This window comes from Cyprinodon tularosa, unplaced genomic scaffold (genome assembly GCF_016077235.1).
Source record: "Cyprinodon tularosa strain WSP-4 unplaced genomic scaffold, ASM1607723v1 ctg197, whole genome shotgun sequence".
NCBI lineage: Eukaryota > Metazoa > Chordata > Actinopteri > Cyprinodontiformes > Cyprinodontidae > Cyprinodon > Cyprinodon tularosa.
This window is the reverse complement of record NW_024038720.1, coordinates 1,051,512-1,069,353: the sequence shown is the minus strand read 5'-3', so window position 1 is coordinate 1,069,353 and position 17,842 is coordinate 1,051,512. Positions and strand designations below refer to the sequence as shown.

At 43.6% G+C, this 17,842-nt stretch overlaps 1 protein-coding gene across 1 annotated transcript; it reads right to left on the bottom strand.

Moving 5' to 3' along the window:
- Positions 1-687: 687 nt before the first annotated feature.
- LOC119782687 (amyloid protein A-like) lies at positions 688-4,092 on the bottom strand. Its single transcript, XM_038283752.1, has 5 exons — positions 4,042-4,092; positions 2,480-3,069; positions 1,600-1,699; positions 1,352-1,490; positions 688-859 (listed from the first exon to the last, which is right to left on the bottom strand). The coding sequence occupies exons 3-5, from the start codon at positions 1,685-1,687 to the stop codon at positions 784-786; spliced, it is 303 nt and encodes a 100-aa protein (XP_038139680.1). The 5' UTR covers positions 1,688-1,699; positions 2,480-3,069; positions 4,042-4,092; the 3' UTR covers positions 688-783.
- Between the last annotated feature and the right edge of the window lie 13,750 nt (positions 4,093-17,842).

The following is a 17,842-nucleotide window of genomic DNA, read 5'->3' as shown; positions in this document are numbered from 1 at the left end:
TAGCCTATATAATAATGAACCTTATAGTCTTTTATTCGGACATTGTTAATTTGATAGTGTTTTTTAAGATGTTTTTTTGTTATAATGTTGACAGAAAGACCTTTAGTAGACTACTGGTGTTGTCTATAATGTCAGGCCATAAAAGAAGCTCCAAACATGTATCTTCCCTTACAATTAAGAGCCAATACTTGAAGCTTTCCCCACAATTACCTAGATGACAGTGACTCACGATTATTTTCTCAGTCTCCTGTTCTCCTGCCAGTCTTCAACAACTACACCTCAGAGGGACAGCATGCATGTTGCAAAGGAATAAACAATAAAAAAAAAAAAGTATGATCCATGAATCTTATAATACCTTCCACTGTTAGTTTTTAAGTTGAAAGTTAATCATTCAATTATGATGTTTTTGAAGGGGTTAGAAAATGTGTATCTTAGGCTTCTGATATCATTGCAAGGATGCACTGATCACATTAAGTCAAGACAGGCTCTATCTCTTGCCCAGGATTTCTGAATTCAAGTTTTGTTAAATAGGCCTTAAGTTATATACATATACTTTTATACATCTATATTCAAGATCCTAAAACTCATTTTAATGTATGGAAGTCCTCATATGGGGTTTTGATTTAACTGAAATAACAAAGGAAATAACTTTTATTCTTAATCATGCATCACAAATGAGTGCAGAAATACAGTTTTATCCTGAGTTTTATTAGACTGCGTGTTATATTCTCAGTATTTATCAGGAAGGCCTGCAGGTCTGTAATGGTTGGGATCTCCTCTGTTTTATACATGAAGATCTCCTATATCCGTTTTTTTTGTACTGGTACCAAAACTTTCCTGTATCCACTCTCTGGCATTGCTGAAAAGAGAGAAATACACATAAAAAAAATCTATTTAGAATTTGCTCTATTTAACTTGGGAAATCCTAATTCCTGTGGCAACAAAAGGCATTTTCACACCATCTTTTTTTTGTCATATTCTTTAAAAGTTCTAGGGTCCTTCATTAAACACCCTAAAATACTTTAAGTCTTGCTTTTGTCAAAAGGTGAAATGTTGCAATTATTTTAAAATCTTAAAAACAGTTTACTTGTGCAATCAATTTATAAATTTTGCTTTGCCGTAAAGAATGTGAATTCCTTTATTTAGAAATCTTACCAGCCCAATAAATATCAGTGAATTTGCATACACTTAACTATGTCTCTACATTAATGCGTCACATATCCAGAAGAAAGTACATTTTTACAAAACAGTACAAATCCTAATGACCTACACAAAAGATCTATCTGCTTATCAGTGTTTGATCTTGAAAAACTTATTTCCAATCATTTTAAGATTATACTGCATTTATTACCTGATAACCTCAGCAGCCCACCTCCCCCCTGCTCCTCTCTGCGCAGCATCATAGGTTCCTCTGGCATGAAAGTATTTGTCAGAACCTTCGAAGTTGGCCTCTCTCATGTCGCTGTAGGCTCTGGCCATATCACGAGCTCCTGATTAGAAAAAAAACAAAGAATGTTCATATTATATAATGACCCTTTCAGTGACAACCATGAATGTACTTAAAAAGGTTCTGCTTATATAGTAGGTCATACATCTTACCTTGAGCAGCTTCAATAGGAAACTTGTACCACTGAGCGTCACATATAGTGAGGAAAGTGAGAACAATTCCTGCTAAAAGCAGCTTCATTTTTGCAAAGGCCTAAAACAAAAATCACAAAGTTCAAATTACACTATATGTGTCGGGAGCTGGAAAAGTTCCACCTTTCTCCAGCAGAGTCCGCCGTGGATCCTTCTGAGTGAGCCTCCTGCACAGCTGCAGCCCATCAGATCATCAGAGGATCCACTATATAAGCTGTCTTCAGACCTTGCCTCAATGCTGCAGTGTTGATCCAGTTGGTCAGCGCCTAAGCCTAGACTCTCAGTGAATCTTTGTGACTTTGAATCCAGCCTGGATTCTAACCGTTGTCTCTGTCTTCCAGGAAACCAGTTTCTCCTCTGTGGAGCTCAGGAAGAGCGAACCTGCCGAGCCGACCCTCAGAGCCAAACCTGAAGAACCTCAGTGAACTTCCATGCAGCTCTGGACCAAGAGCTGGAAAACCCAAAGCCAAGGTCTGCTCAAAACTAGAAGTGAGACGCTGAAGCAGCAAACGGACTCTGCTGATCAACTCCTCTCCAGATCCAACAGTGACCCTCCCAAAGCTAACCACAAGAACCCTCAAGGTACAATCAGTAACAATCAAGAAAGCAAGCTCCAACGTGCAACGCTAACTGAACTGTCTCTCACGCAGACTCCGGTGAACCAGTATCCAGGCCCGAACCAGAACCAGTATAATCAGTGTGCTTGTGACCAAATAAACTTGTTGAACTTTTATTCCTGTGTCCGTCTAGTGGTGTTCTGCATAATTGGGTCACTCTTAGAGTACCCATCATGACAATATGTATGGTTTTTCTTGGGCTTTTCTATATTAAATGTACTTACTTCACTCTGTGCAGATGTTTCAACAACACTTCAAGCACATAATTTTACCTGGGATGACAACTCCTCTTTTATAGTATAACTGAAAAAATGGGCGGTGGGATTCTACAAACAAGCTGAATCCAGATTTTGTTGACTGCAGCTGGAGATGAGATAAAGTTGGGTAATTATTTAGCTGGGGCATTTTATAGTTAAGCAACTTGGTAAAACTCCAATACAACAGCACATGGAAACAAAACCTTGATATATATATTTTTTTCTTTATTTAGAAGAGAAGAAACTATATAGTAAGGATTTAGGTCACTTATGAGCAAAAAAAGTGAAAGGGTCATTCTCTTGTGAAAAATAAGCATCTGCAATGTAAAAAATAAAATCATCAATACATCTAAAGAAAGACAAACAAACCTCCGGTAGCAGGGCAAACTCCTGCATCTGAAATCACTGGTGCAAAACTGGGCCATTTGGAGATCTCGTTTTGGATCCAACATGGCTGCGCCTGTAGGCAGCAGCTTCATACAGCTCTAGAAAATTCCACAAAATATGCCAAAACACTACAAATTAGGCATCGATCCTGCATCTAAGACCATCAGTGCCTGTGTGGCACCCGAGAGGTGCGATCATCTTAAAAAAAACATAAAACCAAACAGACTGCGGCGATTGTGAGCAGAGCTTTAAAAAGTTTCGATTAAAATCCAATAAGAAAAAATAAATTAAAAGACAAGTTAAAAGGAAAAAGATTAAAAGATAAAAATACAGATGGTGAAGAGCGGCAGAGTCAATGGCCCAGTCTGTTAAAAGATGCGCACTTGGCGGGTACAATGGAGGGCACCGTCCACCCCAGCGCTGGATCCTCGTTCCGGCACGCTGCGCGTGTGGGCCTCTCCAGCATAGCTGGCCTGCGAGGTCACCTCCAACACGCGCCTCTCGCCAGCGCGTCTCTGCACCTCGCTCCGGCGTGCGTCTCTGCACCTCGCTCCGGCGTGCGTCTCTGCACCTCGCTCCGGCGTGCGTCTCGGTCACCTCCAACACGCGCCTCTCGCCAGCGCGCCTCTGCGCCTCGCTCCATGACGGGCCTCTGCACCTCGCTCCGGCGTGCATCTCTGCACCTCGCTCCGGCGTGCGTCTCTGCACCTCGCTCCGGCGTGCGTCTCTGCACCTCGCTCCGGCGTGCGTCTCTGCACCTCGCTCCAGCGGGCCTCCGGCCGTCAGTCCCCAAACCTCTCCCGCTGCTTCTCTCTCACCCGCTCCGTCCGGCTACCTCCATGATCGGCCTTCCCATGTCCGGTGTGTCCCTCTAACCAAACCTTCCCATGTCCGGTCTGTCCCTCCAACCAAACAGCTGCCTTTTTAATCAGCGTCCCAGTCGGCACGCTGCTTGGTTGATGGGGAACACCTGTGCCGTTGCTGTGGGCGTGTCCAGGTGTGAGTGGCAATGTGGCCTCCAAACAAAATCCCCCCAAAAAAACATGCAACACACAAAATTGAAAACAAGCAAACAAGTTCAAAATAAAGAAAATCCAAAATTAGAAAACATGGAATGACTTAAAAAGGCCACATTACCACACCTGCAAGAGCTTCGGTCACAAAATTACTTTTCTGGACTCTTAAATACAGCTACTATTGACTGTTAAAAAAGCTGTGGAATGCTTCAGACATATTTAAACAAAGCAGCGCGAAAAAGGATCAGGCCGTGCCAGGAGGGGAGCCAGAGGAAACAACTTGCAAGACCACGAAAGAGGGGCTGCAGAGGTGGGCTAACAGTGTTGCAAAGGAGGAATCCCCACAGACCATGGATTCCATCAATCCAGCAATCCACCATCAGCTCACTGGATAACAAAATGGATAACCTCCAACTCGAACTCTCTTCAAAAAAGTAGATCAGTAACTGCTGCGCCATCATTCTAACTGAGTCATGGCTTTATTAATCCATACCAGACAATGCTTTTAGCCTGGATGGGCTAACATTATACCGGGCCGATGGAAACAGCAAACTCAGTGTTAAGACTAAAGGAGGGGGGCTCTGTGTGTACATAAACAAAAACTGGTGTAAAAATGGTAGATCGGCCGCCAGCTTCTACTCTCCAGATATCAAGTTTCTGACTGTTACATGTAGACCATTCTATTTGCCCAGAGAGTTTAACGTGGTTACCATCAATACAGTTTATGCCACTCCCAGCACTAATACAAAAGAGGCCATGAAGACTCTCTACCAGGCTATCAATGAGCTTCAATCTGCGCACACACAGGGTGTTTTTATCATTGCTGGGGATTTTAACTAGGCTAACTTGAAGACTGTGCTCTAACATTAAAGATACATTCAGAGCAGCTCCCCGCCCCCACCTCTAGTCATCAGACCACCTATCTGTCATGCTAATTCCTGCAAACAGCCCCCACCTAATCAGCGCAAAACCAACAGTGAAGGAGGTCAGTGTGGATTGAGGGGGCCATGAAGAAACTCCAGGACTGTTTTGAATGCTCTGACTTGAACATGTTCAAAGCTGCAGGAACCTATGACAAAAAAAATAAATATGGATGAGTAAGCCATGACTGTGTCAGCCTACATGAACAATTGCATTGAGGACATCAGCACCACAAAGAACATCCACAACCAGGCCAACCAACGGCCCTGGAGGAATGGGAAGCTTCAGGAATCGCTAAAAGCACAAAACTTTCAAGTCTTGTGATAGAGAGGCACTGAGGACAGTGAGTGCCAACTTGAACTGTGCAGATCAGCGAAGCAGAACCACAGCCGGAAGATCCGGGATCTCCTTCACGATGCCTGCAAAACCAGGAGTATGTAGCAAGGCATACAGGCAATCCCAGACAACACACCCTCTCCTCCAGTGGGTAAAACTGATGCTGACTCCCTAAATGAGCTGAAGAATTTCTTTGGAAGGTTTGAGGCACTAAACAGCACTCCAGCAGTGAAAGCTGTTCCACATCAGGGAGAGGAGGCACTCTACCTTGACACAGCTGATGTGTTCAAAACTCTGAGGAGAGTCAATCCAAGGAAGGCCCCAGGGCCTGATAACATAGCCTCGCTGGACCAATCCATAGTGCCAGCATGCTTCAAGTCTGCCACCATCATTCCAGTCCCAAAGAAGCCTCAGTTTAACACACTCACTGATTACCTTCCTGTCGCACAGACTCCAACCATGATGAAGTCCTTCGAAAGGCTGGTTAAAGAACACATTGTCTCCAGTCTGCCGCCAACATTTGACCCGTTCCAGTTTGCCTACCGACTCAACCGCTCCACTGAGGACGCCATCTCTGCTTCTCTCCACCTGAGCCACCTGGAGGAGAAGAACACCTATGTGCGGATGCTGTTCCTGGACTTCAGTTCAGCTTTCAACACCCTCATCCCATAGCATCTGATGGGCAAACTTGAACAGCTGGACTTCAATACACCCCTCCGCAATTGGCTGCTAGAATTCTTCACCAACAGATCTCAGTCAGTCCAGGTTGGACAGAACACCTCTGATGTCATCAGTCTAAGCAGAGCCTCCCCTCAGTGCTGCGTCTTTAGCCCCCTGCTGTTCACCCTGATGACACACGACTGTTTCCCCAGGTTCACCACCAATCACATCGTGAAGTTTGCAGACGACACCACGATGGTGGGCCTCATCAGAGACGACAACGACCTGGACTACAGAGAAGAGGTGGAGCAGCTGGTGGACTGGTGCAAAGATAACAGCATGATCCTGAACGTGGAAAAGACGAAGGAGATCATCTTGGACTTCAGGAAGAACCGGCCTAACCATGCTCCACTGGTCATCAACAACTCAGCTGTAGAGATGGTCAGCAGCACCAAATTCATGGGGGTGCACATCACAGACACCCTCACCTGGAATGTTATCACCTCCTCACTGGTCAAAGGGGCACAGAAGTGCATGCCCCTTCTGCGGAGGATGAGGAGAGCCCACGTGCCCCTATCCATCCTCACAACCTTTTACAGAAGCACCATAGAGAAAGTTCTGACCAGCTGTATGACTTTGGAGGTTGCAGCACCTTAGACAGGAAGAGTGTGAGAATAGTGGTGAGAACAGCAGAGGGGATCATCGGGGCTCCTCTTCCCTCATAAAAGACATTGTCCCGGAGCCCGTAACATGATAAATCACCCATCACAACCCCAACATGGACTGTTCTCCCTGCAGCCCTCTGGGAAGAGGCTCCGAAGCATCCGATACAGGTCCAGCAGATTTTGCAAATGCTTTTTCCCCACTGCCATAAGATTGCTGAAACATTGAAAAATAAACGCTAAATCCATTCACAGACTCTGCAACACACTGATAACACCAAACCCAAATAGTGAATATATGCACTATATAAATTTGTCATTTGTCATCAAGCTCTGAACTCAAATGACGATATTTGCACCATGTTTTTTGTCCCACACTGTTTACATTTGACCACTGCTGCACTTTATCGAATGGAAATGTTTATTTTCTTTCTGAAAGCTGTAAAAGAATAAAACAAAAAACTAATTGTAAGTTGTCTAAGTCTCTAAGTATCTATTTGAAGCCAGTAAGTAAGAATGCATTCACTCTTCTTTATGACAGCCAAAATATTCAGATCTTGTTTTGTCTTATAATCCTTTTTCAAGGTCAAGCTTAAATATTTTATTTCTTTTTTTCACTGGAATCCCATATAAGTGGCTTTATTGATAAATGTGTGTTGATATTTACTCACATTTGGAGACATTTAAGTCTAGTTATTGGCGTTTATCATTATCAATGTGTCTTTTCCCATTTTTGTTATGACTCCTTGTTTCATAGTAGGCACTAAATTATTATTTTCATTTTCTATTTTTTTAAACTCTAAGAATTATCTTAGAGCTTGTTGGAATCTTTTCAGAAACTTGGGAGGAGACTAAATTGAAATTTAGCACATCTTATTGCTCCAGAGAAAAAAACAGAAATAGGAGAAATAAACCTTTTATCACTTTGGTGTCACACATATCTCAGGGTTGTTAAGAAGTACATGAAACATTTTGGAGATGTCATTTCAGATTTTCCTTTCCCCTCGGAACAGGATTTTTTTTTTTACACTGTACTTATAAAAGCTTGATCACAGAAACCATTGCTTACATTTTATTTAGAAATCTGCAGGAAAGTTCAAATTGACCTTAAAACTTATCTTTGTTTGAATAGTGGACAGGTCTTTGATAAAATTGCAAATTACCCAAACAGGGTCAAAGTATTTACTGTAGACTTTTAGTTCAATATTTTTCTTGTTACAGCAGAGCACAAACTGAATAAGATTTTGCTACATGGAATACTGAAAAGCTCTTTTCACCTAATAGCCTCCCTGCAGACCAATTTTAATCCTCCCAGCCATCTGGAGCTGTCCCTTGAGGGAGATTTATTGTTCCTGTTTAAAGTACTGATTTGTACTGAGCTATCACTATAGTTATGCTGATATAGGCATGGACTTCTGAAGGACATAGGGACTCCCATTTCACCATTCTGCTTTATTCTATTCTCTATTCTCCCACTCTGCAGAATCTGTTAGTTTAATCTCTCTCGTTATGCTTTCTCTGCTTTTTCTCATAGTAGCTTTGCCCCGTCTGTTCCTGTTTGGCTGTGACAACATCCTGGAAAGAAATATCAGCTGTGCTGCTTCCATCCACACCTTTGTTTATAGATGTTGGAGATCGGCCTGTTTTCCACTGTAGTCCTGTTTCCCTGACTGTGACTGGCTGGATGTGCTCTCTTCCTCCTCTGACATGGGACCTGGCTCGGAGCTCATCTGCCTGGCTTTGTGTTTTCTGGTTGGGGTCGCCTTTAACAGCTGCTTTTTGTATCTCTGCTTCTGTCTCCTTGAACCCCAGTCGGCCTCGGCAGATGGCCGCTCACACTGAGCCTGGTTCTGCTGGAGGTTGCTTCCTGTTAAAAAGTTTTCCTCTCCACTGTCACTACAATCATGCTAAGCGTGAGGGATTGCATTTGAGTCAATGAGTCGATGCAGTCAGCTGGTTTTCCTTAGATAGAAAACTTGGAATCAATTGACTGTATGATCTGGTGAACTGTAAAGTGCCTTGAGATGACATGTGTTGTGAATTGGCGCTATATAAATAAACTGAATTGAATCAAATTTTACTGGTTTACACGTTTCCCCTTGTAGCCTTTGATTGCTCATCCAAATGTGCTTTTGTGTTCATTTTCCTGCTGCTGTGCTTTTGATGCTAACCCAGTCCCTTTATGTAGTTTCCATTAGTACCTGAGTTTTCTGTAGCCTTCACAGCTCTTGTTCCTCCGTCAATCATTTCACCTGCTCTTCAACCTGTTCAAATCCCCTTTGGACAGTGCTCTAGTAGGGGATTTGCCTCCCTAGAGATTTTCTCTGTTTTGCTTTTTGACACTAATTAAAACAAGGTCATGCCACAGGATCTCAATGAGATCTATTTTCAGAATTTGTAAAGGCTGTTTCTAATCCTTTATGTTGCCTTTTTAGTTCTTCAGATACTGAATGGATGGTATGCTTTCACTCATCATTGCTGCTGTTTTTAATCATAAGGTCACATAAGGTCACAAACTGATGGTCAGGTATTCTCCTCTGGGATTTTCTTGAGAATGGAAACATTTATGTACCATTTTTAGTGAATCACTTAAGGCCTAAGGCAAAAAAGCATCCCCAGACTTCTGACTGCCATCTGGTATGATGTTCTGTTCTGTTAATCTTACCCCGTATATAAGAGGACATACCAGGCCACAAAATATTTTCCCCAAAAGTTAAATATGAGATAGGTGTTTGTGTTTGTAACCCTGTTAATTTAGCCCCTTAATTACCTCAAGGTAATGCATTTCCTGCTGACATTGGGAAATCAAGTGCAACTCCGATTTTCACCATTGGGTGGCAACCTATGGAAACATCTGTATTGGAAAAATTTTTTTTTTTTCTTCCCTGACTTCCTGGTCAAACACGAAACAGGCACTTATAACACAGCAGAAAACAAGAGATACACCAGGCTGGTGAATGTTGTTGAACTCCGTTGGAAATTGAATTAGAATCTCAATCGAGTTGTCTCGACTGTTTTTTTTTTAAGGTTACTTTTGGATTTGGATCCCTGGAGGTCATTTCTTCATCTCATCAGCGCTCTTGGTCGCCTGGGTGCCTGGCTCCTTGGTCCACCTCCTCTACTTAGCAGCACCACAGAGGCTCCTATGAGAATCCTTGGTTTGGACACTGAGTATTAAGGGGTGGTAGGACAACTTTAATTTTGAGTGCACTCAAGGGTAGTTTTTATTTTGGACATTGGACCAAGTTTATTTAATTTTTCCTTGAGATCTTAGAGGTACATTGTCGTTTTTTTATTCCTCTGTCCTTTTTGTGATTTATATTGTTCATAGTCAATATTCTAATAAGAATTTAAATTTAACTTGTGTGGTGTTTTATTGGGGTGGAAGCTATAATTGCCATGGGATTTGGTTTTAACCAACCTCTTCTTCAAATCTAGATTTAAATAACCCTATCTCTTGACTCTTAGTGTTTTATAAGCAGTGCAACTACTGTAGAGGGTTACATAAGTGGCGAGCCAGCCAGGAGAAAATTGGATAAACCATCAATATAGACTCCACCCCAAATTAAAGAACACACAAACTTTGAATTTTGTTTTTTGTTGACTTCCAAATTGAGTTGTTCGAATCAACCCTTGCTTGACTAGTTATACATTCCCTGCAAATGGATCTTTGTAATCAATATGATGTTCATGGACCTAGCTGTCTTTATGTCACCGGCATAGATGAAACTCACTGTGACGATCAGATAACAGATTACTTTAAAGATAAGGGAAAAATAAAGAAATTAGTTAGGATTCCTGATGACCCGGGGCAGCCACAAGGTCGTACTATTATTGAGTACTCATCAGCCAAAACTATTTATAATCTTGATCCAGCCCAACTAGGTGACAGGCCTAGCCCTAACGACTCAGAGGTGAAGTGGTATGTTAGAACAATACGCAAAATATGCCAAGAAGAACTTGGAAGAGAAATGGCTCAGAAATGCCTTGCTGAACTGACTTTGCTAGCTGGAAAAGGTAAAGCAAGTTTCTTGAATGTTCTACATAGTGAACTACAATATCTCCAGTCAGAAGTTGCCCCTCCTCAGAGTCCCGATACTCAGCTCCAGCCTTCTGCCTGACAGGTTGGAGCCCTCACTAGTGATAATGGGGCAGCCGGTGGAGACCAGCCTATCACAACTGAGCCAAGTCCCTCAGATCCAGTCGCCCACAGTATCCCACCAACTACTGCTCTTGACCAAGGTACATTCAACCCACCACATGTCCAAAAGGTTATAGTTGAACACTTCATTCGTAGTAACCCAATACCATCTAACTATAGCCAAAGCAGGATTCGCACTTTCTCTGGTAGACTGCCAAAGCCGAATGGCGAGGTCGATTATGATAACTGGCGAACCCAAGTAGATCTGCTTTTTAGTGATGTGTCCCTTTCTGACTCATAAAAAGTAAGAAGAATATTGGAGAGCCTCCTCAGCCCAGCTGCTGATATTGTCAAGCCCCTGACACAATAGCAACTCCCCAGGCCTACCTCCTTCATTTTGAGTCAGCATTTGGGGTAGTTGAAGATGGTGAGGAGCTATTTGCAACCTTCCTTGGCTCTAACCAAAACTCAGGTGAAAAGCCCTCTGCCTACTTGAACCGCCTCCAAACCCTCCTCACTAAAGCTATAGATAGAGGGGAAGTTCCAGCCTCTGAATCTGACAAAAATTTACACCGGAAAATTGTTAATGGGTGCTGGGACCAGAGTCTAATAATTAGTCTTCAGCTTGAGCATCAGAAAGCCAACCCCCCATCATTCCCTGAATTACTTTTGCTTTTGAGAACTGAGGAGGACAGGAGATCCGCCAAAATTGATCGTATGAAAAAGCACCTTGGAAGCACTAAGGCTGCAGCACATGCTCATTCTGTTTTTAGCATGCCACTATTTGAACACAAAACTCCTCCTGCAACAGCAGAGAAACACGAAACAAGTATGAAGCTTGAAAATCAAGCAGCTGAGCTTCGGAAACAGGTTGCAAAGCTAATGCAACTGGGTAAAGGGGAACAAAAATACGAGCAAGTGCAACACCGTCCTGCCCAAAGTGAAACACACACCAAAAGCGAGAGTCTAGTGGCTTATGCTTCTCAAAGACACCCAATGACTCAAACCCCACCTAGACCATGGTTTTGCTTTAAATGTGGTGGAGACGGACAAATTGCAGCCAAGTTTACTTTTGATCCTAACCCAGGCCTTGTCCGTAAAAAGAATGCAGAGCTCAAAGAGAGACGAGACAAATTCTGGGCCCACCAGGCAACCAACAACCCATCTTTAAACTTTTAAAGGCTCCTGCCGTGGGACACCCAGGAGCTGTAGAAAATGACCAGAAAAGTCCCATAGCCATGATTCATAATGATTGCTCTTCTGAAAATGACAGTAATCTTAGCTGTACATTACCTCCTGAACTTGTTGGTCCTCGCTTCACTTCTACCATATCTACTGGAAATGTAACAACAATTTCAGAGACTTTCCACTCCAAATACCTGTCAGACATACCCATTCAGCATATACATAATATCCTTGAAGCTGAGGGAGCTGGGGGCCAGGCCGTGCCTTACCTTGGATATGTGGAAGTCCTTCTGACCTTCACTCAGGATGTTACTGGTGCAGAAGAGCAAATGCAGGTTTTAGCTCTTATTGTCCCCGACTGCTTGTTCAATAGCAAGATTCCTGTATTAGTTGGCACCAATGCCCTGCTAGAGCTTTACTCATGTGGAATCAGCCATGATGAGTCTACATTCCTCAAAAGGTCAGACAGTTTTGCATTGCTGCTACAACATGTACCTCGAATCCATGAAAGTGAAACTCAAAGTTGTCCAGTAAAACTGCATGGAGAAAAGCCTATTAACATTCCTTCCAGACATAGAATCTACCTTTTTGGAAATGTCACAAGTGAGAAAAGCCAATCCCAATAGCTTTTTCATTCTTGAACCATCTGAGCCTTCATCCTTGCCAGGTGGGCTTTTTGTCCAGTGTGCGCTGATTAGCATCAACAATAGAGCTTCTAAAAAGATACCTATTGTTCTTAGTAACACCACAAATTGTGCCGTTACCCTACGTCCAAAGTGTGTAATTGGTGAAATCTCTGCTGTCCAGAGTGTACTACTCCTGAACTCAACTGTTCAAGCTGGTTCAGAGACATCACAAAGCAAGCATTCATTCAATCTGGATGATTCTCCAATTCCACCAGAGTGGAAGCAGCATATTGAGGATAAGCTCAACTCCATCCCAGAGGTATTTGCAGTTGATAAACTCTCTTTTGGCCATACTACAGCAGTAAAACACCACATACGCCTGCTGGATGAAACGCCATTCAAAGAGCGATCAAGGCCAATACACCCAAGTGATAGAGAGGCAGTCAGGCAGCATCTACGAGAGCTTCTGGATGCTGGCATAATAAGAGTCTGACAGTCCATATGCATCCCCAGTGGCCATTGTAAAAGAGAAAACCGGGAAGATAAGGCTATGCATTGAGTATAGGAAGCTTAATAGCGGCACTATTAAAGATGCATATGCCCTTCCTAACATCGAGGAGACATTTTCCACCCTAAGTGGAGCAAAGTGGTTCTCAGGGATCTTAAATCTGGTTACTACCAGGTGGAAATGGCAGAGACAGATAAACCCAAAACTGCATTCACATGTCCCTTAGGCATTTACAAATTCAACCGCATGCCACAGGGTGTCACCAACGCACCTAGCACTTTCCAACGTCTTATGGAAAAGTGCGTTGGTGACCTACATCTGAGCGAGGATCTGGTTTTCTTGGATGACCTTATTGTCTTCTCTGAAACTCTTGAGGAGCATGAATCAAGGCTTATGAAAGTACTGCATCATCTCAAGAGTTATGGCCTTAAGTTGTCCCCTGAGAAATGCCAGTTTTTTAAGCCCTCTGTAAAATACCTCAGCCATGTCATGGATGCCCAAGGAGTCCACACTGACCCAGATAAACTTGCTGCTCTGAAAGATTGGCCTTGCCCTAAAAACAGAGAGGAATTAAAATGTTTCCTCGGATTTGCTGGCTATTACAGGCGATTTGTTGAGGGCTACACGAAGATTGCCAAGCCTCTCAATGCTCTCACTGCTAGGTACTATCCACCTAAAAAGAAAGGCAAAGTTTACAAAGCAGTAAAGCTTAGCATCACTGGTTTGAGCCCCAGGACACCCTTTGGCAAAGAGTGGACACTTGAGTGCACATCAGTTTTCAAAACACTAATTGACAGGCTAACATCAGCTCCTGTACTCGCTTTTGCGAACCCCAAACTCCCATATGTGCTACACACTGATGCTTATTGTGAAGGACTGGGTGCAGCTCTTTACCAAGAGCAAGATGGGAAGCTTAGGGTTATAGCCTATGCTAGCAGAGGTTTGTCAAAGAGTGAGAAGAACTATCCAGCTCACAAACTGGAATTTTTAGCATTTAAGTGGGCAGTTTGTGAAAAATTTTGTGATTATCTCTACGGTGCAGACTTTACCATCTTAACCGATAATAACCTGCTTACTTATGTCCTCACAAGTGCTAAGCTCGATGCAGCTGTACACGGTTGGCTTGCAGCTTTATCAACCTTTTGGTTTAACATCAAATATCGAGCTGGCCATGCAAATGGTGATGCAGATGGGTTGTCAAGGAGACTTCAGGCAGCTCCTCAAGAGGACTATGACTACCTGCAAGAACAAGAAAGGATTAGCACAATGACTAAATGCATTCTAGAGGGGAATATTCCATCTGAAGCAGTGTCTGCAGTATGCCAACATAATTCAGTAATGTTGCACTTACCTGTCCTTGTTCAATCTCTCGCTGCTGATGCGTCTGCAGTACCTTACCTATTCTCTAGCCATGGACAAGCCACCTTACCTGGCATGACGAGGCAAAATTGGCATGAGGAACCGAGAGATGATGCATCAATTGGGAAAGTCATTACCCTTGTAGAAAGTGGTCAAAAACCAAACCTCAAAACGTTACGAGCTGAACAGCCTGTAGTCAAGTTGCTCCTCCGAGAGTGGGAGAAACTTGAACTTATAGATGGTGTTCTCTACAGGAAGTATTTTGATAGGGGCAGCCATACATACCAGCTGGTCTTACCAATGAAATACAGAGACAGAGCTATGAAAGGTTTTCATGACGAAGTCGACCATTTGGGGCCAGAACATATGTTAACCCATTTAGGCCGGGAAAGCATTACCGCATTTCTACCATTCAAGCCGGGGGCGCTGTTGCGTAATTCTACCATTGACCCCGGGAGAGCATATAAGTCAAGCAAGAAGAAAGAAGTTTTTTTCAAGCAAACATGGAGGAGTTTGACAGAGAAGAGTTGTCGGAAGGCAGTGATTTTGAGGAGTGTGTCGGCTTTGATGACGGTATAGATGAAAATGATGACTTTGAACGCGCTGAACCAATCGAACTACCACCGCAATGCACGGAGTGTTTTCAACCGCACACCTGGAGTGAAAGTTGATTTGCCTGCAGACGCCACACCGCTGCAGGCATTTGAGCATATTTTTAATGAAGAACTTTGGATGCATCTTGTTACCGAGACGAATAGGTACAGTGACCAAACAAACCAAACTCCAACAAGAGCAAAGATGGCAAAGTGGTCACCCATGACTGTGACGGAGATGAAGACATTTATTGGGCTGTGTATGGGCATGGGACTTCTTGTGTTGCCAGTACGAAGAGATTATTGGCGACAGAGTAAACCTCTCTTCAGGACGCAGTTCCCCCAAAATATGTCCCGGGACAGATTTGTGGCCATCTGGAGGTAAGTTGTATTGCAATTTATAACACAGACATATGCATTATTATGCATAATACTACTGTTAATAAGTAATCATCAGATAGTTATTTATGTCATGTTTGTTCTTTATTTTAAAAACGTTTTATATTGCACATTCTCAATGAAGACATGATCACATATGGAAAAAATAAAAGGTTGAATTTTTTTCTTTTTTCTTTTTGATCACTGCTTTTCACTTTTTTTTGGAAGAATTTCAAAGATAAAATATATTTTGAGTTCTATCTGCTACAGAAGCTGAGATATCAATAGTTTACTAGGCGTTGACACAGTTGCTGAATTTACAGAAAAACTTCAGGTTTTAGGGGTATTTTTTAAAATCGGCCATAGGTTTTTAAGGTGTTTTTTCCAGGCGTTTTAGGCCTAAATGGGTTAAGACTTGCTTGTGCTAGATGTTATTGGCCGACAATGAAAGAGACTATCGAAAGGAAATGTCAGACATGTGAGCATTGTTTCAGGAGAAAAGCTCAGCCACAGCATGCAGCGCCTATGGTAAACATTAAGACAACCTATCCTTTAGAGCTTGTTTGCATGGACTTCTTGTCCCTTGAGCCTGACAATCGTGACACCAGAGACATATTGGTCATTACTGACCACTTCAAGTTTGCAGTAGCTGTGAACACAAAAGATCAAAAGGCCAGGACTGTTGCTAAGGCTCTCTGGAAGAATTTCTTAGTTCATTATGGCTTTCCCAGTCGGCTACACAGTGATCAAGGATGGGATTTTGAGTCACATACAATCAAAGAACTGTGTACACTGATTGGGACAAACAAAGCACACACTACTCCATACCATCCCCAGGGGAATCCCATGGAGCACTTTAACAGAACCCTATTAAGTATGGTAGGAACCCTGGAGGAAAAGGACAAACAACAATGGAGAGAATATGTCAAACCACTCGTACATGTTGGGATCCGGAGGCTTGCCCACCAGAGGGCGCCGAGGATCCCTTCTTGAGGGCTTTTGCTCTCTGTTGGGATCCAGAGGCCTGCCCACCAGAGGGTGCCAAGGATCCCTTCCTGAGGGCTTGTGCTCACCTGCAACACCTGTCTCTCATCTCCTCATCAGCCTTGGGCCTACTTAAGGAGGCGGAGGGCTTCACTCCAGCGCCAGAGTGTTTGCCAGTAACAGTTGATCCTACCCGTTAACCTGAAACTCTGCAGAGTTTACTCTGCTGGAAATCTGCCTGCCCGTTCTCAGTTGAACTCTGGAGGGCCTCTTCAGTCAGTATCTGCCTGCCCGCCCTCAGAGGATAACTTGGAGAGAGACTCTGTCAGTGATCTGCCGTCAAGCACACAGTAAGCTCTGCCTAGCTCTTAGCTCTCCTCCTGCCTGCACTGTGTTCCCAACCAGGAACCTGCCCGCCAGTACTCAGACTGCCTCAGCCAAAGTTCTCAGTTCTCCTCCTGCCTGCACTCAGCCCTGCTAGCCCTCAGCCCTCGGCCTGTCAACTGCCTCTGGACCCACAAGGTTCCCCCCTCTCTGCAGCTCTGCTCCTCTCCAGATCAGCAGTGAACCAATTCCTGACCAGTCTCCCCGCCTTGGTCCTGTCCTCATAAATATACATCTTTGTAAATAAACCTTTGAACTTTTTCTCTGCCTCCGAGTTGTTCTGCATATGGGCTAGATTCCATAACCCATCATGACAGTACACTCGTACAACTGTACAAGGAATGATACAACTGGGTACTCCCCGTAAGAGCTGATGTTTGGCAGACAGCCAACTCTCCCTGTTGACCTCATACTAGGCCTCAATTCCCCATTTGAAAAACATAAAACACATTCCAGCTATGTTCAGAATCTACGTCAGCGACTCCAAGAAAGCTACGCACTCACTGCAGAGAATGCTAAAAAGTCTGAAGAAAGGAACAAGCACAGATTTGATAACAAAGTCAGAGCAGCTGTAGAGGGTTACATGTTGTTTTTAATAAGCAGTAGTTTTAACTTTGCAGCCGTCCTATTGATGCTACTGTCATCCAGTCTGTCAGGCACTCAGAATGTTAGACCCAGAATATAAGCAGACAGCACCGAGAATATCAGATCAAGCATTTATTAAATACTCTGCATGAGTGCTCTACAGCAGGGGGATGGAAAACTGGATCCAATGTAGAAATAGAAACTCAGGTTAGTGACTTTGAAAGTCAAACATGCCTCGACTAAGAGCATTAGTCACTAACCTGGTTCTGACTTCAGTCCGAGCCTGGAGGAAGGGGTAGAACCCAGACAGGAGGTTTCTCCACTGCTTGTCACGGGAGTCTCCCCCAGAGTTCAGAGTGATGAGCTGAGCAGACTAATGAGCAGGCAGCAGAAGTCCCGTGGGGGGAAATCCAAAGCCAGAGTCGTAGCAGAACCTGGTTTCCAGACTGGAAGAACAGAGAGCCAAAGAGGTACCAGAGGAGAGTCAAAGCCGAGGTAGGAAGACAGGTCCAGGTTCAGGAAACCGGCAGAATCCAGGAACCAATCCAGAACAGATCGGACTAGCAGAGCAAAACCGCGGCAAAGCAAAACTCTGAGGTCCCAAA

Excerpts from the sequence above, each read along its gene's own strand:
- LOC119782687 (XM_038283752.1), bottom strand. The coding sequence starts at position 1,687 with ATGAAGCTGCTTTTAGCAGGAATTGTTCTCACTTTCCTCACTATATGT. Across the intron at positions 1,491-1,599 it reads TCCTATTGAAGCTGCTCAAG|GAGCTCGTGATATGGCCAGA; the intron begins GTAAGATGTATG and ends TTTTCTAATCAG. Across the intron at positions 860-1,351 it reads TGGGCTGCTGAGGTTATCAG|CAATGCCAGAGAGTGGATAC; the intron begins GTAATAAATGCA and ends CTCTCTTTTCAG.